At 43.5% G+C, this 23,881-nt stretch overlaps 1 protein-coding gene across 4 annotated transcripts in view; it reads right to left on the reverse strand.

Moving 5' to 3' along the window:
• The window catches only part of magi3a (membrane associated guanylate kinase, WW and PDZ domain containing 3a), a 133,013-nt gene that overhangs the window by 54,109 nt on the left and 55,023 nt on the right, over positions 1–23,881 (reverse strand). For all 4 annotated transcript variants that reach the window (XM_060845278.1, XM_060845277.1, XM_060845276.1 and 1 more), the window contains exons 2-3: positions 6,898–7,014; positions 57–176 (exon numbers count right to left, since the gene is read on the reverse strand). In XM_060845278.1, coding sequence (XP_060701261.1) covers positions 57–176; positions 6,898–7,014 — 237 coding nt within the window. The remainder of the gene's footprint in view (positions 1–56; positions 177–6,897; positions 7,015–23,881) is intronic.

The following is a 23,881-nucleotide window of genomic DNA, read 5'->3' on the forward strand; positions in this document are numbered from 1 at the left end:
GGAAAGCAGCTGTAATAGGAGGCAAGTGAAACAAGGGCAAGGATTCAGTGACTCACCATCAAAGGTTCCACTTTCCAGAAGGGCTCCGCTCTCCTCGAGGGTTTTAAACTCCTCTAGAGAAATGAAGTTGTAATCAACCCCTGGCACTTCACCTTCACGGGGTGGCCTTGTAGTGCCTGAAACAAAAGCAAAAAAAAAATTCAAGCAATCAGATTCCAGCTGGTTACCATTCAGTAAGAGTTTGTTTATTGAGAGCAGAAAGATATTTTGATGAGTAAGTGTAGAATCTGGATGAAAGAAAAATGTTTTCACCGAGGTTCGATAAGAACAGAGATTAGACAACCACTTAAAACTAAATTGGACGAGTACTTGAAGGACACTGAGAAACACGTTTATACAGAACCAACCAATCATGTTTTGAGCTAATTAAACCCTTTTGACATACAGTCACTGTTAATAGTCTGGGAAGCTGTGGCAACCAATTTCCACACAGCAAGCTCCTTCAAAACAGCAAGGTGATAAAGACAATTTATTTATCGGTGTTGGCTGAAAAATTAATATTGCGCCAGACACTGGGGAGATGCCCAGACAGGAGGGCAGACCTGGACTCAGTTTAACAGCTTGTTTGGAATATGATTCTCACTGGGTTTGAGGAGACACATAGCCTCCTCCTGCTCTTATTCCTTACATCTTAAACACAAGGCTGTACATCAAGGAAAAATTTTTACTCAAAGTGAATGCGCTGGAGCATTGGTTGAGATGGGACATGGTGAATGAAAGCAATAATTGAAGCAGGGAGCTCGGAGGATCCAGCACTGGTTCAGCTCAAATATATCCTGAGATGTAAAACATATACATTTATGCAAATTCAGGCCAATTATTTAGGGAAAAAAGGACATTGATTTATATAGGAGAAATGTATAAGACATAGAAAGAACCAACATCCCGTTATCATAAAGCTGGCGTTAAGAGGAAGGATCAGCATTTGCCCACTCCCCTTGATGTCCACAAGAACCTCCCATCCTCTTGGATCAAAGTGCTCAAGAAACTTAATAGTTTAAAAACAGGGCCTATTAGAGTCAGGGAGTCATCGAGATGTACAGCACGGAAACAGATCCATCGGTCCAACTCGTCCATGCTGACCAGATACCCCAACCTAATCTAGTCTCACTTGCAAGCACCCGGTCAACATCCCTCCAAACCCTATACCCATCCAGATGCCTTTTAAAATGTTGTGATTGTACTAGCCTCCACCACATCCTCTGGCAACTCATTCCAAAACGCACCACCCTCTGCATGAAAAAAATAGTCCCTCAGTTCTCTTTCCCCTCTCACTCTAAACCTATGCCTTTTAATTCTGGATTCTCCCAGAGAAGAGACCTTGTCTATTTACCCTATCCATGCTCCTCACGATTTTATAAACCTCCATAAGGTCACCCCTCAGCCTCCGATGCTCCAGGGAAAACAGCCCCAGCCTATTTAACCTGTCCCTATAGCTCAGATACTCCAACCCTGGCGACACCCTTGTAAATCTTTTCTGAACCCTTTCAAGTTTCACAACATCTTTCCGATAGGAAGGAGACCAGAACTGCACACAATATTCTAACAGTGGCCTAACCAATGTGCTGAACAGCCACAACATGACCTCCCAACTTCTGTACTCAATACTCTGACCAATAAAGGAAAGCATACCAAACGCCTTCTTCACTATCCTATCTACCTTCAATTCTACTTTCAAGGAACTATGAATCTGCACTCCAAGGTCTCTCTTTGTTTAGCAACACTCCCTAGGTCCTTACCATTAAGTGCTTAAGGATCTCCCATCCACAGCCACCGACCTCAGTCTGTGAACCCCACATCACCCAATTCTACCTCCTTCCTAAGATTCACAAATCTGACTGCCCCGATCGACCCATTATCACAGCCTGCGCCTGTCCCACTGAACTCATCTCTTCCTACCGTGACATCGTCCTGTCCCCCTTAGTCCAGGAAGCCCCCACTTACGACTGGAACACCACCCACACCCTTCTCCTCCTCCAAGATTTTTATTTCCCTGGCCTCCAACGCCTCATCTTCACCACGGACATCCAATCCCTGTCCACATCGATCTGCCACAATGAAGGCCTCTAAGCTCTCCATTCTTCCTCTCACGTCCGTCCCAACCAGTACCCTTCCACTGACACCCTCATTCACCTGGCTGAACTGGTCCTCACCCTCAACAACTTTTTCTTCCAATCCTCCCACTCCCTCCAAACCAAAGGGGTAGCCATGGGCACCCACATGGGACCCAGCTATGCTTGCCTGTTAGTCGGATATGTAGAACAGTCCACCTTCCGCAATTACACCGGCACCACACCCCACCTGTTCCTCCACTACATCAATGACTGTATCAGCGCTGCCTCGTGTTCCCACAAGGAGGTTGAACAGTTAATCAATTTTACTAACACCTTCCACCCCAACCTCAAATTCACCTGGATCTCGCCAGAGTCTCTGGTGACCAACTAACCACAGACATCTACTACAAACCCACCGACTCCCACAGCTACCAGGATTACCTCCTTCCACCCTATTTCCTGTAAAAACGTCATTCCTTATTCCCAATTCCTCCACCTCTGCCGCATCTGTTCCCAGGATGATCAATTTCACCTCAAAGTCCCAGATGGCCTCCTCCTTTCACGATTGCAACTTCCCTTCCCAAGTGGTTGACGATGCCCTCCACTACACGCACCACCCCCCTTGAACCCCACGGCTCTCAACGCAACAAGGACAGAATCCCTGGTCCTCACCTTCCACCCCACCAACCTCCGCATACAATGCATCCTCCTCCACCACGTCCGCCACCTCCAAATGGATACCACCACCGGAGATAGATTGCCCTCCCCAACCCTATCAGCATTCTGAAAAGACCATTCCCTCAACGACTCCCTCATCATGTTCACCCCCCCAATCAGCCCACACCTGGCACCTTTCCCTGCCACCAGAGGAATTGCAAAACCTCACCCACATCACGCCCCTCATCTCCGTCCAAGGCCCCAAGGGATCCTTCCACATCCATCAGAAATTCACCTGCAATTCTACCAATGTCATCTACTGCATCCGTTGCACCCGGTGTGGTCTCCTCTATATTGGAGAGGCAGGACATCTTCTTGCTGATCATTTCAGATAACATCTCTGGGACATCTGCAGCGACCAACCCTACCGCTCCGAGGCTGAATACTTCAACTCCCCCTCCTACTCTGAAGGAGGTGCAGATCCTGGACTGCCTCCACCACCAAACTGGACGCCTGGAGGAGTAACACCTCATATTCCACCTTGGGACCCTGCAACCACACGGGATAAATGTGGATTTCAACAGCTTCCTCATTTCCCCTCCAGCAACATTATCCCAGTCCTAAGCCTCCAACTCAGCATTGCCCTCCGGACCGTCCATCACTGCCCCTCTGACCTATCACTTTCTCCCTCACTTTCATCCACTTATCGCTTTCCCAACTACCTCCATACAGCCCCACCCCTCCTCCCATTTATCTCTCAGCCCCAACTCAAGCCTTTCCTGATGAAAGGTTTATGCTCAAAACATCGGTTCTTCTGCTTCTTGGATGCTGCCTGACCTGCTGTGCTTTTCCAGCACCACACTCTCGACTCTGATCTCCAGCATCTACAGTCCTCACTTTCTCCTAGTGTACAAGACCTGCTACGATTTGCAATCCCAAAATGCTGCACGTCATATTTATCAAAATTAAACTCTATCTGCCACTCCTCAGTCCATTAGCTCAGCTGATCAAGATCCCATTGTAATCGAGGTAACCTTCTCTGCTGTCCACTACACCTCCAATTTTGGTGTCATCTGTAAACTTACTAACTATACCTCTTATACTCACATTCAAATCATTTATATAAATGTTGAAAAGTAGCGGACCCAGCACTGATCCTTGTGGCACTCCACTGGTCACAGGCCTCCAGTCTGAAAAACAACTCTCCACCACCACCCTCTGCCTGCTACCTTTGAGCCAATTCTGTATCCAAATGGCTAGTTCTCCCTATATTCCATGAGACCTAACCTTGCTAACCAGTCTCCCACGGCGAACCTTGTTGAATGCCTTACTGAAGTCCATAGAGATCCCGCACACCACTCTGCCCTCATCAATCCTCTGTTACTCCTTCAAAAACTCAAATCAAGTTCGAAGACACAATTTCCCACACAGAAAGCCATTTTAATTATCCCTAAACAGTCCTTGTCTTTCCTAATACGTACTGATCTTGTCCCTCAGGATTCCCTCCAACATCTTGTGCACCACCGAGGTCAGGCTCACCAGTCTATAGTTCCCTGGCTTGTCCTTACCACCCTTCTTAAACAGTGGCACCACGTTTGCCAACTTCCAGTCTTCCGGCACCTCACTTGCAACTATCAATGATAGAAATATCTCAGCAAGAGGCCCAGCAATCACTTCTTTAGCTTCCCAGGGTCCTGGGGATTTATCGACCTTTATGCATTTCAATATATCCAACACTAGGGTACACCTGATCAGGTCCTGGGGATTTATCTAACTTTATGCATTTCAATATATCCAACACTTCCTCCTCTGTAATATGGACATTTTTCAAGATGTCACCATCTATTTCCCCATTCTATATCTTCCATTTCCTTTTTCACAGTAAACACTCATTTAGTCTATCTCCCATCTCCTGCAGCTCCACCCAAAGGTGGCCTTGCTAATCTTTGAGGGGCTTTATTCTCTCCCTAGTTACCCTTTTGTTCTTAATGTATTTGCAAAAACGCTTTGGATTCTCCTTAACCACATTTGCCAAAGCTATGTCCCCTTTTTGTCCTCCTGATTTCCCTCAAGTATACTCCTACTGCCTTTATACTCTTCTAAGGATCCACTCGATCTATCCTGTCTACACCTGACATGTGCTTCTTTTTCTTAACGAAACCCTCAATTTCTCTAATCATCCAGCATTCCCTAGACCTACCAGCCTTTCCTTTTACCCTACAAGTACATACTGTCTCTGCACTTTCGTTATCTCATTTCTGAAGGCTTCCCATTTTCCAGCCATCTCTTTACCTGCGAACATCTGCCCCCAATTACCTTTCGAAAGTTTTTGCCTAATACTATCAAAATTGGTCTTTCTCCAATTTAGAACTTCAACTTTTAGATCTGGTCTATCCTTTTCCATCACAATTTTAAAACTAATAGAATTATGGTCGCTGGTCCCACAGTGGTTCCCCACTGACACCTCAGTCACCTGCCCTGCTTTATTTCCCAAGAGTAGGTCAAATTTTGCACTTTTAGTTGATACAACCACATAATGAATCAAAGTTCTTGCAGCAGTGAATGTTGTAAATCTGTGCTACATTTTACCGATGAAATTTTTTTTAGGTTCCAGTGGTCTTCATATTATTACACATCTAAGGCATTTTTCCCCCATTTTAATTACTAATTCAGTCATGTAATGAATATTGCATTTATGATAAATAATTCGAAAGTTTCTCAAGTCTCAAGGCTCTCAGTTCATAAACAAAACTGCTGGGATTATGTGGGGAACAGTGTTTTCTTTTAAATTCACTGATAGGTTGCAAGTGTCTCTGGCTTGGCCAGCATTCATTGCCCATCCCTAATTGCCCTGAAAGGTGATCACTGCAAGCCAGCTTCTTGAACATTTGTAATCCATGTAGTGCAGCTGTCTCCACAGTGATGTTAAGAGTTCCAGGATTTGACCTGGCAACAGTCACGGAATAAATGATATAATTCCAAGTCAGGTTGTCAGGCATCTAAATAAAACAACACAAGTGTCTTTCTGTTCCCTGAAAACAACTTTATTGGATCAAGACAACTTCGGTATTGTACATCAAAGACATGAACAGGATCTTCACCTGACTCTCAAAAACCATGGTTATGGTCTAACCTATGGGGAAAAACCTATTAATACCCGAGATTTAAAAAAATCAAGGATTTTATTGGCCAAAAATGTGCTAGCTTTTACACCTCACTGCCTGTTATTGGCAGATATAAATTAAAGGCTTTCTTTTATTCTTGAAGAGATAATTGCTAGTGAAAAGAATTTCACAGGCTAAGATCTTTGAGCAGGTCAGTAAATACACAACACTTACAATACACTGGATCAGTTGACTAGAGGAAACCTCCAACACGACACAGTGTCAAGAAATATCCTTTAGGTGTGCATCCTTGATCAGGGTCACCTGGACAATGCCGCCCCCCACCTCCAGGCACCCAGGCCAACAGGAATGCCCCACAGTGCCATAAAATCAGCTAACTATTCAGATGTTGGAAACCTGAAATTAAAAACTAAACGTTGGAGAGACCAGGAGGTCTGGCAGCATCTGTGAAGACAGCAACAGAATTGACATTTCAAGTCCAACGACTCCTCTTCACAACCATGATAGTTTCTCGGACTATTGGCCTCACCAATTCAATTATTCATGAAGCTATAATGGAATTTATAGCAGAGAAACAAGCCATTCAGTCCAACTGGACCATGCTAGTGCTCAATTTTCAGCCAAATCCATCAGCATAATCTTTATTCCTTTCTCTCTCGTGTTTATCCAGCCTCTTCTTAAAAGCCACTGTACCATTCACAACTACTCCTGGTGTGGCATGCTTCACAATCTAACTACTCTTGATTTGTCTTAGTTATGGCCCATAGTCTTGGACTTAAAGCCAGAATCATTTGTTGGAAAGCCAATCTTTAACTTTCCAGCCAAAACTATAGAACATAGAGCTTGATTTGGCTGCATTCCTGTGATGTGGCAGCTGCAAGGCAATGAGAAAGACACATGGAAACTGATGAGTTGGCTGTATGATGCGACCAGACTACTACTGATATGACAGACAGACACAGGCACACCATCCACATTGCTGCACTGTAGACTGCACTTACATGGGATTGTTCTCAGGTAGAGATTGTCACGGATCACCTGTTGTAGCTGGTGGTCCACCGATCCCTTCTGGAACTGCAGACTGAGGTAGTGGCGAAGCTCCTTGTTTATTATTCTGCCTGTAAAAAGCAATCAATGGTTTAATTTTTTTTTTACAACCTCATCCATCAGCACAGCCTGTGAAAAGGAGCACCAGAAGGCACAGAAAGGACAATTTGCAGCAAGGACAACAATAATTTGCCTTAGTGCAGAATTACCCATCACCAGGGTCACTGGATTTATCTCACACATTGAGCAAATGATTCCATTTATAACATTAAAAGGAGCTTCTAAAAGCAATAAATACTTCCACGATAATGTCACTGGATTGAACAGAAGTCAAACTGAGCTCTGCCAGGCTGTAGTGCTGTAATGGGATTCGATTACAGAGGACAGACTAGACTTCCCTGGAGCAATTATAACATATTCAGTTATATGCATTAACTCCTTAAAACAGCCTACAGATGTAGAAAGAAAATCTCTTTGTGGGAATGGAGGTATGGTGAAGAGGCAACTTTGATACAATATTAACATGTTAGCCTGAGTGCACAATAAGATCAGTTTCAACAGAGGCTGTAACAGGAATTGGGGAAGGGAGGGGACGATGGTTAGAAAGAGGGACATGAAAACAAAGAGGAGATATTATGGTATTGTCAGGGAGATGAGTTTCCAGGAGGATTTAGAAGTGGTGGGAAAGTTAAAATTTCAGAACGGTTTAGTGGTAGAATTCCAGGACACCCTGAGGCTTCAAAATCACTTCATACTGCTCATAAAGGGTTTTACAAGAGCTTAACAAGGCTAAAACTGTCAACTATTTTGTCTGTGTGCTAAATAAAAACCAAAAGAACTGGAGATGCTGGAAATCAGAGACAAAAAGAGCATTTGCTGGGAAAGCTCAGCACGGGGTGGCACAGTGGCTAGCACTGCTGCCTCACTGCGCCAGGGACCTAGGTTCGATTCCTGCTTCAGGCGACAGTGTGAAGTTTGCACATTCTCCCAGTGTCTGCATGGGTTACCTCTGGATTCCTTCCACAGTCCAAAGATATACAGGTCAGGTGAACTAGCTATGCTAAATTGCCCATAGTGTTAGGTGCATTAGTCAGAGGGAAATGGGGTCTGGGTAGGTTACTCTTTGGAAGGTCGGCATGGACTTGTTGGGCCGAAGGGCTTGTTTCCACACTGTAGGGAATCTAATCATCCATGGAGAGAAATCAGAGTTAACGTTTCGGGCCTAGTGACCTTTCCTCCAAATGGAGGAGTTCTGAGGATTACCTCTGATTTCTCTGTACAGATGCTGCCAGGCCTGTTGAGCTTTTCCAGCAATTTATTTTTGTTTTGTCTGTATGCTAGTTTGCTACACACAACAAAAAACTCTATGCTCCTGGCTGCACGCATCCAGCATTCAGACTTTTACCAGCTCTCGGTGCCCGAGCACCTCAATTACAGGCTTCTTTCCATTGTGACACAGGCTGCTTCCCAGTTCTAACTAACTGTAAAAACCACATCACACCCAGAACACTTCACTTCTGGTCCTCCAGAGCTTTTGGCATTTCCTTTTTGTCCAGTTCCCAAGTTTCTTTTGCTAGAAAGTTCTGTTGTAACACAACCATTGCTCCACCTTCCTCTTTTCATAACTCTATTCCTTATACCAAGTTTAAGGATTATTACCTCTTTTATCTAAGCATTACTGCTGTGCTGAAACACTACAGGGCATTACCTAACTCTAAAAGGAAATGAGTATAAACAGTCTGACGGGAATTTTGTTTTTTGCAAACTCCATTATCCCTGTTATGCACACCATGTGATATTAGTTCAGAGGAAAATATCAGTAAAGTGGCCATTCAGTCGTCCAAGTCTGTCTTGGTATTTAATTAGTTCAGGGTTCAAATATAACCCCACTATCTGCTCCCTACCTACAAATTACTGCTTGGAGCTGGGAGGGCGAGTTTGGGATGGGAATGATCATTCAGCACACCCCTGTTTCAACAGCTCAGGATTGGCCAATTTAGAAATGTTCTTTCTCCCTGCCCAACTCCACTGCAAGACTCGAAGTGACTGACTATTCCAAGATACCCTTCAGGTGTGGTGGGTGTTTTCCTTGAACTACAGGAGTCTGAGAGATAAAGTACACCAACAGTGCTCTTCAGTTTAAAAAAAAAGTGTGCATCTACAATGTAAGGTTCAGTGACTACAGCTGCCTCTCTGCTTGGTGAGCAATCATTACAAGGGAGCTCATATTGTCAAGAGTCCAAAAGACCATGCAGGAAATGAAACAAATTTCACAACATCCTCTCCAGAAAATCTGATCAATGTTTGGCTCCAACCTCCCTCCTGTGTCTTGACTACTCCAAGCCAGCTGGAGTGCAGAGAAATCGGAATCAATGGCAATTAGGCATTGCTCTGAAATAAAACCAACCAACAGAAAGGCTGCCTCAGTAACATCAAAAGAAACTGAAGATTACCTCACCATTCTGGGTTTGATACTCCACTCCTTTTATGTGCAAAGTTTCCCTCCAAATTTCAGGATAGTCATAGGCAAAAAGGGAACCAGTAATGTGCTCCGAAAAGTACAGACACAAGCCCATAGGCGATGTTCTACAAGAGGTTCAGGTGACCCCATCCATTTTAACAGTACTGTTGAACAGGTCTCTGCAAAAGGCCCTCTTCCAATCTCATGTTAGTTTCTAAAATGCAACTGTAGTCTCACTCACTTGAGTTGGGACAAACCAGAGTACGCCTAAAGCTGAGTTTGATTTGAAGTTGCCAGAGTCAAGATTAGAGTGTTGCTCAGAGTCAAGCAAACTCAAAACATGTGAAACCAATTTTGAAGTCTCCCTGGATTGAATGCTCTCCAGCAATGAAAGGCACTTCAACTATTCTTAGCATTTTCTCATCAGCTTTTGGTTACACAGCACATGAGAGGTCAGAGGTTCCCAGTGACCTTGCCATTGGCAGGAATGCTTTACTCACTGCCAGAAGCCCAGTGTCATCCTCAGTGAGCTTGCAGTCTTGGCCATCGGTTTCTCACCAAGCCACATAAACCAGGCAACATTACTGTGAAATTAGAAAAGGATGCAGAAGTATAGATATCATAGTGCGAAAACTCTCTCATAAAACTAGCAAAGAATTTAAAAACATTCCCCATGAGGAATCAGCTCATCCATTCAGATGTTGCGGACAACATGATTAAATCTAGCGTAGTTGAATTTGTTTAAGATTGCCTCTTTACTCAAAATACAGCATCATAGATAAACGCTTCCCCTACCTTGCACTGCGGCTCAAGTCAATGGGGTTGACAGAATGTGACAACAAATGCCACACAACCACACTGTAACAAATAGTGATGGTGAAATCCTTCCCATTCCTCTTCCTCCCCCCACCCTCAACCTCCACCCACCCAATGGGTAAAGTCACCTGAGCAGATTAAAACTTCAAAATGCAATATGTGCCACTAAGTCTTCACAACTTAACCTTCTCACCCCTAGGTGTTGAATGGATGCTGCACATTCTCCCTTCCAAGGGCAATATGTGCTACTGGAGGTCCAGTGCCTTGAATTCAATGCATAAGGGTTTGTACAGAATAGTTTTGGTACTAATAATTGACAGCTTAAAAGTTCAAATCCCACCAAAGCGGTTAGGAAAACTAGGATACATATCACCTTTTCACCTCTTGCTTACAGCTGACCCCTGACCCAATATGGTTGACAGTTCAATGCACTCAAATAGCCATGTCAAAATAGAAGTAAAAGGCTACAACAAAATCATGATCCACATGATGGCTGTGGCTCTCACCATCAGCACTAAAGGCATGGGCAATAAATGCAGGCCTGGCCAACATTGCTCTCAAGAATATGTTGCATAAAATACCAGCGTTGCCACTCGTCCTAGAGATTTATCCTCACTACACTTATCACTGATGAATGCTGCTACACAATCCTTTGCTTAACAACCGAACAACTTGTAAATCAAGAAAGCAGAAAGAAACAGTAATGTTTGAATTTTTTAAAAACCCGCAGTATCAATTGCAAACAAAAAAATTCAACTTCAATTGATTTGTTGAATCTGAGAAAGTAACCCCTAAGAATTTTATATAATTTTCTGAATTTTTACAATGCACAGCATGTTAAAGGGAAATAAAACCAAAACCAGTCCTAATTCAATTTACCGACCCATGTATGTCATCCTTAAAGCCCAGCATGAGCAAGATGAGACTGCAAGCGTAAGGAGCACCATCGGAGCTGCCCAAGTACTGGAACAGAGCACATCAAACAATCTCGCACATCGCACGCTGACATTTCCAGCTCTCAAGGTCTTGCCAGTCTATGCATTTATCCCTCCATAATTTGAGTTTTCATCTCTCTCCTTCACCATTTTGTGTTGGTCCCTCCTTCCCTCTGAACAGTTTACATAGCATTTCTGGATTCTGCGGAGCTCCCAGGTAACTTCCACCTGCATAGATGTAGGCTTCCTTGTAACATCAGATAATGCAAATCAATTAAAAACTAAAGGACAGCGTACTTCACATTCATGAAGTGTCTGTACAAGGACAGTTACGCCAAGGTCACCAAAAGAAATACTTGGGATACGAACCATTCTCAGAGACTCTGGACTGGGATCCTGACTAAACGCCCAACACAGTCTAACTCAAGTTTTATATATCTGCCACCTCTTGGTCTTTCAGTCTCTTTCAGTAACAGGCAAAATCCCATTAGCATTTTCAAATTACTTTGTCACCTGCTCATTAAATTGAAGTAATTTTTATATGTGGGCCCCTAAATCTCTCTGCATCTCAATAGTTTCCCACTTCTAACCATGTTTTCTTCTCTGATCCGACAGGATGCATGTGAGGGTACTGACAAAGGTGGGGGGAACAACTTCCCGCTCTCTCCACAGAGGGAGTGGCCAATTTCTCTCTGATTTGGCTATGGAAGCAATTATAAGCTTGAGACTGAACCGATGCAGAAATGGCCTTATCTGAAGTTTTCAAAGGGTCAGTCAACCCATTGAGACTTAGCTTCCTGATGATCTTTGAAGGTATTCTGAGGAGGCTGTCCTTGGAGCAAATCCACAGCACAGGAACTGAAGTGTCATGAAAGGGTAGGTGAGTGGAGAGGAAATCAGCACTTTCTGGAAATAAATTTTGGCTGGAAAAACTAAGTGGAAAGAGTAGCTATCAACCCAAGTGCTCAATCATGCCCATGTGTTTACTTCACCTTTCAATTGGAGAATAAAGTGAAACACACAAGCACAAGTTGAAGGGATTGTTATACATTTTGTTTCATCGGCCACTCTGTAGTCCCAGATTCAATAACCCAAAAACGAATGCTTCCCCAAGAGCCAGAATCTTGCCTAAGTTCAGTCTTGCTTGTAAATGTGAAGGAAGAGACATGTCGCTCGAGCCTTTTGCAACCTCATGACAGTTCACAGTCAATAAAATGTAGCCACTGCTGTTGGAGAAGACCCTTGAGGGTGGAGAGGCAGGACCCAGGGAAAACCAAGCAGAGAACCCCACCCTGTGGAAAATCACAATCTGCAGCTCCTCTGCATGAATGACATTTCCAGTTTAGTCTGAAGGCAGCAATGAAACAAAAGATCCTACTGTGCTGTGCTCTACCATTCAAAAGGTCACCCCGACCCCTTCCAGTGTTTATGGTCACAGTGCAACCTCTCTCGAAGCACAAGGTCTGGCACCGTCAGCTGTATCCTCAGGACAGCTCTGACTGCTGTTCATAGAAACACATAACCAAACTGCACACAGAAAGCCCCCACACAGCAACATGACAGCAAAATAATCAACTGTTTTGATGCTAGCAGGGAGATATGTTTGACCAGGATACCAGAGAGAACTGCCTGCACTTGTAATAGAATCGTAGAAGTTTCTTTTAAACAGAGCAGATAGGCCCTTTGTTTTAGGACTGACCCGAATGAAGGGACCACTGAATGTGCACTCCCGTCAATACAGTGTTCAAGTGGCAGCCTGATTTGTGTGTTCAGGTCTCGAATCACAACGTATGAGCTTCCACTTCAAAACGTAGCCTGTTGCCCAGTGAGGCATAGTTGACACACAATCCTTTTATAATAAAGGCAAACTTTCAGAACTCATGTAAAAAGTGAGGTCTGCAGATGCTGGAGATCAGAGTTGAAAATGTGTTGCTGGTTAAAGCACAGCAGGTTAGGCAGCATCCAAAGAACAGGAAATTCGACGTTTCGGGCATAAGCCCTTCGTCAGGAATGAGAAGAGTGTGCCAAGCAGGCTAAGATAAAAGGTAGGGAGGAGGGACTTGGGGGAGGGGCGATGGAGATGTGATAGGTGGAAGGAGGTCAAGGTGAGTGTGATAGGCCGGAGTGGGGTGGGGCCGCGCCCTATCACCCTATTCGAAACGTCGAATTTCCTGTTCCTTGGATGCTGCCTAACCTGCTGTGCTTTAGCAGCAACACATTTTCAGAACTCATGTAAGTCATACCAGCTGCTCTAAGCTGTCCACTCAGAAATCTGACACTCTCTCAGTGTGGCTCATATAGTCACATGTAGCACAGGAACTTATCATGGTGTCATTACCACCTCCCAAACCTGTAACCATGCACCACCTCGAACAAAGATAGCAGCATCACCTCCAAGCAGCAAACCACTCTGACTTGGTTATATAACCTGCTCCTTTACGGTGGCTGAATCAAAATCCTGGCGTATAGTCTCCCAGCACTGTGGGTCTAACTTCACCACACAGACAGCAGCAATTCAAAGAAGCTCAGTAGCGCCTTCTGCAGGGTCAACTAAGAACGTGCAGGAATGTGTCAGCACATTCATACTTCAAGATAAAGTAAGCGCAGTCCAATAGCCGTGATCCCAGACTTTTACTTTCTTCAAAGTTATGTCACCATATCATATGTATCCACCTAAAGGAGCGATGCCAACAATTTAACATTAACCTGAGGTTACTACAGAAACAGTGACATGAGGCTGCTTTGCAAATTCAAGGAGATGGGCAGTGTTTGGATTCTGACCAACCAGATGTATGGAATGTCAGAGACTGACAAGCCTGGGGCACTCACCATTACAGATATCCATTCACACCCTCATGGAGGTGAATGACCCCAGACTGCCAGATACCAAGACATGCATTGCCCTAGAGCACAATCACAGTGCCAGTGTGGTCACAGAGTCAGGTTTGTCATTAAGCACTGTGTACACTTTTCTAAAGGTAAATATAGTTACTAGGATTTATTTTGGTACATAGTGGTGTCACATACTAGTGGCACTCCCCTCTAGTGACAAGTAGGACAATGTGAAGAATGCATTTCATTGTGGTATGCAACCGGTTAGTCTAGTGTATGTTACTAAAAGCTCTTTGGTTAATTGCTTAAACCCACACAGATGTACTCCCCCATTCACACAGTGGGGAGGTTCACTAAGTCAGCTGGAAATCAGATCTATTTGCTAGCTTTTATTTTTTTTTAAATGAAGGATCTTAGAGTTATACAGTACAAATACAGACCCTTAGGTCCAACTTGTCCATGCTGACCAGACATCCTTTACTAATCTAGTCCCATTTGCCAACATTTGGTCCATATTCCTCTAAACCCATCCTATTCATGCACCCACCCAGATGCCTTTTAAATGTCGTAATTGAACTGGCCTCTGCCACTTCCCCTGGCAGCTTGTTCCATACCTTGGCCCTTAGCTCTCTTTTAAATCTTTCCACTCTCAGCTTAAACCCACGCCCTCTAGTTTTGGATTGCCCTGCCCTGGGAAAACGATTGTGGCTATTCACCCTATCCATGCCCCTCATGATTTTATAAGCCTCTATAAAGGTCACCCCTCAGCCTTCGACGCTCCAGGGAAACATGCCCCAGCCTATTCAGCCTCTCTAGTTTTCATCCTGTTTGTTTCCATTCTTACAGAATCACATACCTGCAGTTACGGTGACAGTGCCAATACGAAGAATGCTTATGCAATAAATCACATTTGTTGAACAGGATTTGTTTAGTACTCCCTCATTCAGATTCAGGCACAAGGGTGTTGAATAAATCTGACTCTCACCCTTTTTCCTTTTTTATATGTCGGCTAGGTGTTTGAGAAACTTTACGATCTGTGCTCTGGACGCACGCAATGACATTTATAAATTCATTCAGGAAGAGGACCATAAAATGTCTGAGCAGAAGTTGGCTATTCAGCCCATTAAATCTGCTCCACCATTCAATGAGATTATGGCTGACCTGATAATCCTCATGATTTGGAGACACCGGTGTTGGACTGGGGTGGACAAAGTTAAAAAGCCCACGACACCAGGTTACAGTCCAACAGGTTTAATTGGAAGCTCTAGCTTTTGGAGCGCCGCTCCTTCATCACCTCCGAAAGTTAGTGCTTCCAATTAAACCTGTTGGACCATAGCCTGATAATCCCCAATTCCACTTTCTTGTCTCTTCCCTATACTCTTGGATTCCTTTACCAAATAAACATCTGCAGTAAATAATTCCACAGATTCAGTACACAGAGAATAAATTGCTCATTATCTGAGTCTTAAACATGCAACTTCTGATTATGAACATATCATCTGGTCCCAGACTCTCCAAGTAGGAGAAACAATCAGCTGATGTCACCACTCCTTCTCAAATCTCTCTTACAAGGTGATCCTCAAGTTAAATGAACACCAGTCGTCGGTCTCTTATAAGAGAGTAGCTCCTGGAGGTTTTAGGTGTTTTCTACTATCGGTACTGATGGAAAGTATTTATTCAACTCCCATGCCCCTGGCTCCTCATTATTTCCCCAGCCTTGTTGGGATAGAATCACCAACCCTTTACAATGGTTTCCAGCCTTCATTATGGCTTTGTTTTAATTCTTTCACGGGATTTGGGTGTCACTGGCTGGGCCAACATTTATTGCCCATCCCTAATTGCCCTTATATAATGAATCTTCCACTTTTAGGAAATGACTGAATCAGAAAACTCAACACACTAATCTCAGAGTAAACCAAATTTTAAAATTCCACACAAAATATCACAAACATCATGCCCAAAACTGGGCACCCAATCCAGCAAACAACAGACAGCTTCAATGTTTGTCCTCATTTGCTCAATAATTTGATACGAGCATTCACTTCCAGCCATTCATCTTCACACAGTGCTGTGGTTGCTTATAACACATGGTACAAATAAAGGTCATTCTCATCAACAATGAGGACCAATACTTTGAATCACAGAACAGTTAAAACGCAGGTGGCTATTCAGCAGCATGTTTTAATGCCCTTCCACTGCATCTTCTGCAGGATCATGCACACTGTTTGCATGAACAGAACCAATCATTCAACGGCCTTTGAAAGCCTCAATTCAACCCATCTCTAATACACATTCAGGCAGTGTGTTCACAACCTTAGCCACTCACCATGAGAAAGATTTTTCCACACTTTATCATGATCAGCTTATAACAGCACAAAAATGGAAGTTCCTGGAGAAACTCAACAGATCTAGCAGCATTTGTGGGAAGAAAACAGAGTTAACATCAAGAACTTGAGTTCAGACTCAAAGTGTTAACTCTGCTTTCTTCCCACATCTGCTGCCAGACCTGCTGAGCATTCCCAGTAATTTTTGTTTGTTTCAGATCTCCAGCATCTGCAATTCTTTATTTTAGCTTATAATAGCATGTTGGCCGGAGTCAGTAAAGTATTTCTAAAATGTAGTTAATGATGTATTGTAGGAAATGCCGTAGTCAATTCACACATAGCAAGCTCCTACAAATGGTAATGAAACAAATAACGACATCATCTGCCTTCGGTGATGCCAGTTGAATGGTAAATACTGGCAAGACACTTGTAAATGGAGATGTTAACAGGCAGCACCAGGGAGGAGGAAAATCCATACAAATGCTAAGATATTTTTTCATGCAGAGACAACAGAGTGAGACTAACTTTAACATAAAACTGGAATATGCTGGAAATATTCAGTAGTTCAGACACTGTTGAAAATGTGTTGCTGATTAAAGCACAGCAGGTTAGGCAGCATCCAAGGAACAGGAAATTCGACGTTTCGGGCATAAGCCCTTCGTCAGGAATGAGAAGAGTGTGCCAAGCAGGCTAAGATAAAAGGTAGGGAGGAGGGACTTGGGGGAGGGGCGATGGAGATGTGATAGGTGGAAGGAGGTCAAGGTGAGAGTGATAGGCCGGAGTGGGGTGGGGCCGCGCCCTATCACCCTCACCTTGACCTCCTTCCACCTATCACATCTCCATCGCCCCTCCCCCAAGTCCCTCCTCCCTACCTTTTATCTTAGCCTGCTTGGCACACTCTTCTCATTCCTGACGAAGGGCTTATGCCCGAAACGTCGAATTTCCTATTCCTTGGATGCTGCCTAACCTGCTGTGCTTTAACCAGCAACACATTTTCAACTGTGATCTCCAGCATCTGCAGACCTCATTTTTTACCCTTACTGTTCAGACACTGCCTAGTCTGCTGATCACTTCAATATTTTCAGTTCACATTTCAAATTTTCAGTATTTTTCTTTTATGTTAATGACCAGCTTCATCTTAGGATGCTCAAAGAGGGTTTAAATAAATTGGGGAAGGGGGAAAGAGGGCCCTTATCAAAAAAAGAACAGCAGTCGAGCCAAAAGAACGGATTTAAATATGTGCACCTCAACAAAAATACCAGTCATCAGAATCACTTAGTGGCAGCTTTAAATACACACAAATTATAGGTTTGTCTCTTCAGCACTGCAAGCTACAGCAAGCCTAGCATTTCCGTACATCAGTCACATGATTGCTTACAAAATGAGTATTTGTGCTTTTATAACTGCAATTGCTGCTTTTCAAATCAGATATCAAGAGGAAAAAAGGTAAACATCATAGCACAAGCACGTTAAAGAGACTATGAACTGACAATCACTGATCAGTTATAGAGTCATAGAGATGTACAGCGTGGAAATAGACCCTTCAGTCCAACCCGTCCATGCCGACCAGATATCCCAACCCAATCTAGTCCCACCTGCCAGCACCCGGCCTATATCCCTCCAAACCCTTCCTATTCATATACCTATCCAAATGCCTCTTAAATGTTGCAATTGTACCAGCCTCCACCACATCCTCTGGCAGCTCATTCCATACACACACCACCCTCTGTGTGAAAAAGTGCCCTTGAGGTCTCTTTTATATCTTTCTCCTCTCACCCTAAACCTATGCCCTGCAGTTTTGGACTCCCCGATCCCAGGGAAAAGACTGTCTATTTATCCTATCCATGCCCCTCATAATTTTATAAACCTCTATAAGGTCACCCCTCAGCCTCTGACACTCCAGGGAAAACAGCCCCAGCCTGTTCAGCCTCTCCCTGTAGCTCAGATCCTCCAACCCTGGCGACATCCTTGTAAATCTTTTCTGAACCCTTTCAAGTTTCACAACATCTTTCCGATCGGAAGGAGACCGGAATTGCACCAACAGTGGTGGCACTCTTGCTCTGGAAACAAAAGGTCACAGGCACAAGATCCACTTTGTGTCCCCAACCCAAACACAAAGTCCAGTCAACACTCCAAGTCAGTATCCAAGGGTGTGCTACATGACTGAATGCACTGCCTTTCAGATGAGATGTAAAACTCACCATCGTGAGAGAGATCCCATGGTCCCTATTTCAAAAGCGAGAGAGTAATTTTACTCCTTATCCGGGGATAGGTTTAGCTCAGTTGTCTATGTGGTTGGCTTGCAAAGCATAGTGCTACGAACTGTGTGTATTCAATTCCCTCAGTGACTGAGGCTACAATGAAGGACACTTCTCAACCTCTCCCTTGCCTGAGGTATTGTGGCCCTCAGGTTAAATCATCACCAGTTGTCTCTCTCTCTCTAATGAGTGAGCAGCCCAATGATCTGGTAAGACTGGCAACTGACCCTTTGCCTGACCAAAGGGTATCTACCAACCACCAGCACCAAATATACAACTTGGTCACTATCACTACTATTGTTTTGTGCAAGTGCGCTGCGCATAAACTAGCTGTTGTGTTCCCTAATTACAAAAATAATCCTTTGGCCATACAACACTATGGGACAGCCAAGGTCATAAAAGGTTAGATTCCCTACAGTGTGGAAACAGGCCCTTCGGTCCAACCAGACCACACCGATCCTCCGAAGAGTAACCCACCCAGACCCATTTCCCTCTGACTAATGCACCTAACACAATGGGCAATTTAGCAGGTCACCTGACTTGCACGTCTTTGGACTGTGGGAAGAAACCAGAGCACCCAGAGGAAACCAACGCAGGCACAGGGAGAATGTGCAAACTCCAAACAGTCGCCCGAGGCTAGAATCGAACCTGGCACCCTGGTGCTGTGAGGCAGCAGTTCTAACCACTGAGCCACTGTGCTCTAAAAATGTACTTTTAAATAACACCCCAAAACATGTTGGTATCCTGACAGGACTATCCAATGGTAAAAAGGGGTTAACTTTCCAATTTCTAAGTAGTTCAAACATGTTAGAATCTGAGAATTAAGAAAGCAAAGTGGTTGGCCAGAGCAATAACTTCTTACAGCACTTAGGAGCAACATATGGGGCACAGAAGCTAACAAGGCACATCTAAATGTTCCAGAAGAGAGGCAATCACTGTCATCCCAAGTAAGATCAATTTCCTGGAAATAAATCCAAACATCACTTCCAGAAGAGTTTTTGCATCATTTAAGGGGACTCAAGAAATTGTTCAGCCAAAGGGGCTTGCTGGGTCATGGATCAGGTACACATACCCTTTGGTGCAAACTTTCCCCAATCTCCAAAATACCATCTCACACCAAGGCCAGGTATACGCAGGATGGCAACAATTTACAGATTCTACAGCTACAGTTGGTTGGCATAAATTGGCACAGGGTGCCAGGAACCACACTAGCATCAGGCAACAATCTTAAATCAGTTCAAAGTCAAAGTCTAAACATTTTACATCAATCAAGTCTGCCTGAATGTTTTAAAATGTTGGTCAGTGAATTTCTCTTCAAAAAGGCATCCTGCAGAAATTGAAGTAGTTACGCTTTAGAATTAGAGATCGCGTAAGTTACACACACACACACACACACTTGAGCTGATGAACAATCTCAATACGCAAGTAGCCAGAGAATACTCAGCTCAACTCAGCCAGCAACTGGTTTAGGACCTCAGAGAAAGGTATAAGATGCTCAGTGCAACGATGATAGTGCTGTATAAATTAACACCTGAAAATTAGACTCAATATTCAGGGCTGGTTAGAGAATCAGTTTAGGATTTTGAGAAAGATGAGAACAGCTTGCATTTATACTTATACAATCCTTTTCACAATCTCAGGACATCATGTGCTTTCATTGTAATCATCAATTTGCACATGGTAATTTCACAAACAGATCATGATAACAGACTGAGTAATGACAGTCAAGAGATAAACTAGCCAGGGCAACGGGTAGATATTGCTGCTTCCCTTCAAATGGTCTCCTAAGAATCTTTACATTCTCCCTTGAAGGCAGATGGTGACTTGGTTTGTCTCATCTGAAAGATAGCATGCTCAACAATGCCTCTCTGTGCCACACTAAGGAAGTCAGATTATGCATTTCAGATAATGGGCAAAAAGAGCTCCCCAATGTACCAAAGCTGACATCTAATTTAGAAATCAAGAACTAGAACGATAGGCACCACTGTCTGAGAGCACCTGCTACCAAGACACACAGACCAAAGGATAGCAATATGCAAAAGACTTCCAAATGAATACCATAATTGAACTTTGCATGGGAGAACAGTGCGCAATAACCATCACTCGTGACAATCATTAGGGGTCAGCCATTTAAGACAGGGATGAATCATAGAAGCCCTAAAGTGTCGGAGCAGGCTATTCAGCCCATTGGATGAACACAGACACTCCAAAGAGAATCCAACCCTGAACCCCAATACTCCCACTGAACCCCCACCAGCCCCCGCCACCACCCTGTCCCTGTAACACTGCATTTCCCATAATAATTCACCCAGCCTGCAAAGTATAGGGGAATTTAGCATGACCAGTCCACCTAACCTGCATATCTTTGGACTGCGGGAGGAAACCAGAGGCAACCCAAGCAGACACCGGGAGAATGTGCAAACTTCACACAGACAGTCGTCCGAGGGGAATTGAATCCAGGTCCCTGGCTCTGTCAGGTATCAGTGCTGACCACTGAGCCACCGTGCCAACAAGACAATAGCTTTAACAGCATCAACCATTTTCATTGCTCCAAAACCTTCCAAGTTTTACCTTAAACACCCATCTTCTCTATTCTCGGGAATGAGAAAGCAAATTCCAGTTTTCCTCTGACCAGTTCCTCACTATATATACACACATTTACTCAAATAGCAAACCAGTCATCATAACTCTTTGCAGTGGCTGAGAGAAGCAGCTGGGGCTCAAAATAGGTGGCATTAACCACACTGGAGCTGAGCAACATAGCTTCAATAAAAACAGGTTTAAATAATGTTGTTGTTGCTGTCATTTTGTTAAACATGGAAATAAAACGTCATCCAGCTCAGGAGGGTGGGGAGTGTGTGTGTGGAATGTACAATTTAAAAATGATTGTACATTCCAAACAGCAGTCAGCGTAGAAATAAATCACAGAAACATGCAACATAGCTGGTTATTACAGGTATCACTGCTCCCCAAGAACGTCCCTCCCAGCATATTTCATTTCATATTAATATATTCATCTATTCCTTTTTATCTTATGGATTTGCCTATATTTCCTTAAATACTTCTATGTTATTCGTCAGAACTGCTCCACATGGTAGCAAGTTCCATACTTACACAAGCTCTGGATAAAGATGGTTTTCCTGAATTTTCTACCGGATTAATTTGTGACTCTCAAATTTATAGCTCCTAGTCTACAGTTGCCACATCAGGCTTTCAATATCTTTGCTGTATGTTGAATCATCTTTACTGAATTCCCAAACGTCACACAAAGATCTTCAAAAGGAAATGGGGACTGTTGATGTGTGAAGAGCATCACACAGTCAAGAGGAAGGCAAAGGCACTGCATTTTCATCAAGAATACCAACACCTTCAGGGGAGGCAGTGGCCTAAGAGTAAAATCACTGCATGAGTAATCCAGGATTCCAGACTAACGTTCTGAGGATGTGGGGTTGATTTGATGGCAGTTGGTAAAATTTGAACTTAACAGATATTCAGAATTAAAATGTCATCTCACGGTGACTGCGTAACCATTACCAGTGTCGTAAAACCCCACCTGGTTCACTCACTAAGGAAGGGAATCTATTTTTCTTACCTAGTTTGGTCAATATATGACTCCAAGTCAGAGCAATGGGGTTGACTCTTAACTATCCTTTGAAATAGCCTTGCAAGCTATTTAGCTCAAGGGAAGTAAGGGATAGGTAATAAATGCTGGCACAGAGGACAAGGCTTGCAGGTAGATTTGATCCTGTTTCACAAATGCATTGCAAATGAGATCAATTGCTTTTAATTTTAAATGAAACAAGTTTAAGGTACAATTCATACACAGCAAGATTCCATTAACAGCAATCACAAAAACACCAAGCTCATCCATCAGTTGAAAAAACATTGCCGAGCGCTCTCCCAATTTTCCATTAAACATCCATATGAACTTGTTCAGTCAGCTCACTTCAGCTAAGTCCTGTCACTGCCCGTCCTTCTAACTGTGCACTGCTCCCTTCACCTCTAACCATGCTCTGCTGCGCTATTACATATGAATTAGAAGCAAAACAAGTCAGTCAATCAGCCCCCGAACATGGTCATTGAATAAGGTAATGACCGATCTGACCATGGATTCAAATCCACATTTCCACCTACCACCAAGAACCTTCCAACTCCTTAGTTAACATGAATCTACCTGCAAGGCAAAAGTGAGGACTGCAGGTGCTGGAGATTAGAGTCAAGATTAGAGTGGGTGCTGGAAAAGCACAGCAGATAGGCAGCATCCGAGCAGCAGGAAAAATCGATGTTTCAGGAAGGTCTTGATGAAGGGCTCCTGCCTGAAATATTGATTTTCCTGCTCCTCGGATGCTGCCCGACCTTTTCCAGCATCACTCTAATCCTGACTCTAATCTCCAGCATCGGCCTTAGAAAGCATCTGCTTTCATGAAGATTTTTTGCAAAGAGAGCTCCAAAGACACTCAAGCCTCAAAAGAAAATCACCTAATTTAAATAATTGCAGAGATCCCTAGTTCTAAATTCTCCAATGAGTGGAAATATACTCTCCATTCCTATCCTGTCAAGACTCCTCAGGATTGCGTATGTTTAAATCAAGTCACATCGAGACTCTTTGAAACTCTAACAGATATAGGTATAGCCTATCTAACCTTTCCTTGTAAGAAACTCACCCCATTCTAAGTAATAGTTTAATTATGCTGCTCCAACAGTACAGCACACCCCTAAAGCTGAACAAGACTGAACATTTGGGATATTAAATAAAAACTGAAAGAACTGCAGATGCTGTAAATCAGAAACAAAAACAGGAATTGCTGGAAAAGTTCAGAAGGACACTAAAGAAGGGTCACTTGACCTGAAACATCAACTGATTTCTCTCCAAAGTTGCTGTCAGACTTGCTTAGCATTTCCAGTAATTTCTGTTTTTGTTGTTGAGGATTCAGGATTGCGTTTGCAGTTGAAAACCATATCTTGCTGATGTGGGTGAGTACAACCACTGAAGCAGAAGTACCTCCATCCTTTTGCATCTGCCTTTAAACTTGACTGCTCCTGATTCAAAGCTGCAATCTACGTGATTAACTGGTGTGAAAGCTGCATGCCTTTGTCAAAACACCCAAATCTCACTGTGACCAAACATGTTTGGTTGTATTCTAGGTGATTTGATCAAATCCTCCAACCGCCACCAGCCCCATTCCTCTGCCACTGGTCACCCACACATTCTTCATATCTATAATAACACCATCGGAAATTAATTAGCCATTCAAATAATTATTGCTCCTCTTTTTTATCTTTTTTTAAAAAATGGGATGTGGGCAAGACCA

The sequence above is a fragment of the Hemiscyllium ocellatum genome, chromosome 26 (genome assembly GCF_020745735.1).
Source record: "Hemiscyllium ocellatum isolate sHemOce1 chromosome 26, sHemOce1.pat.X.cur, whole genome shotgun sequence".
In the NCBI taxonomy this organism is placed as follows: Eukaryota; Metazoa; Chordata; class Chondrichthyes; order Orectolobiformes; family Hemiscylliidae; genus Hemiscyllium; species Hemiscyllium ocellatum.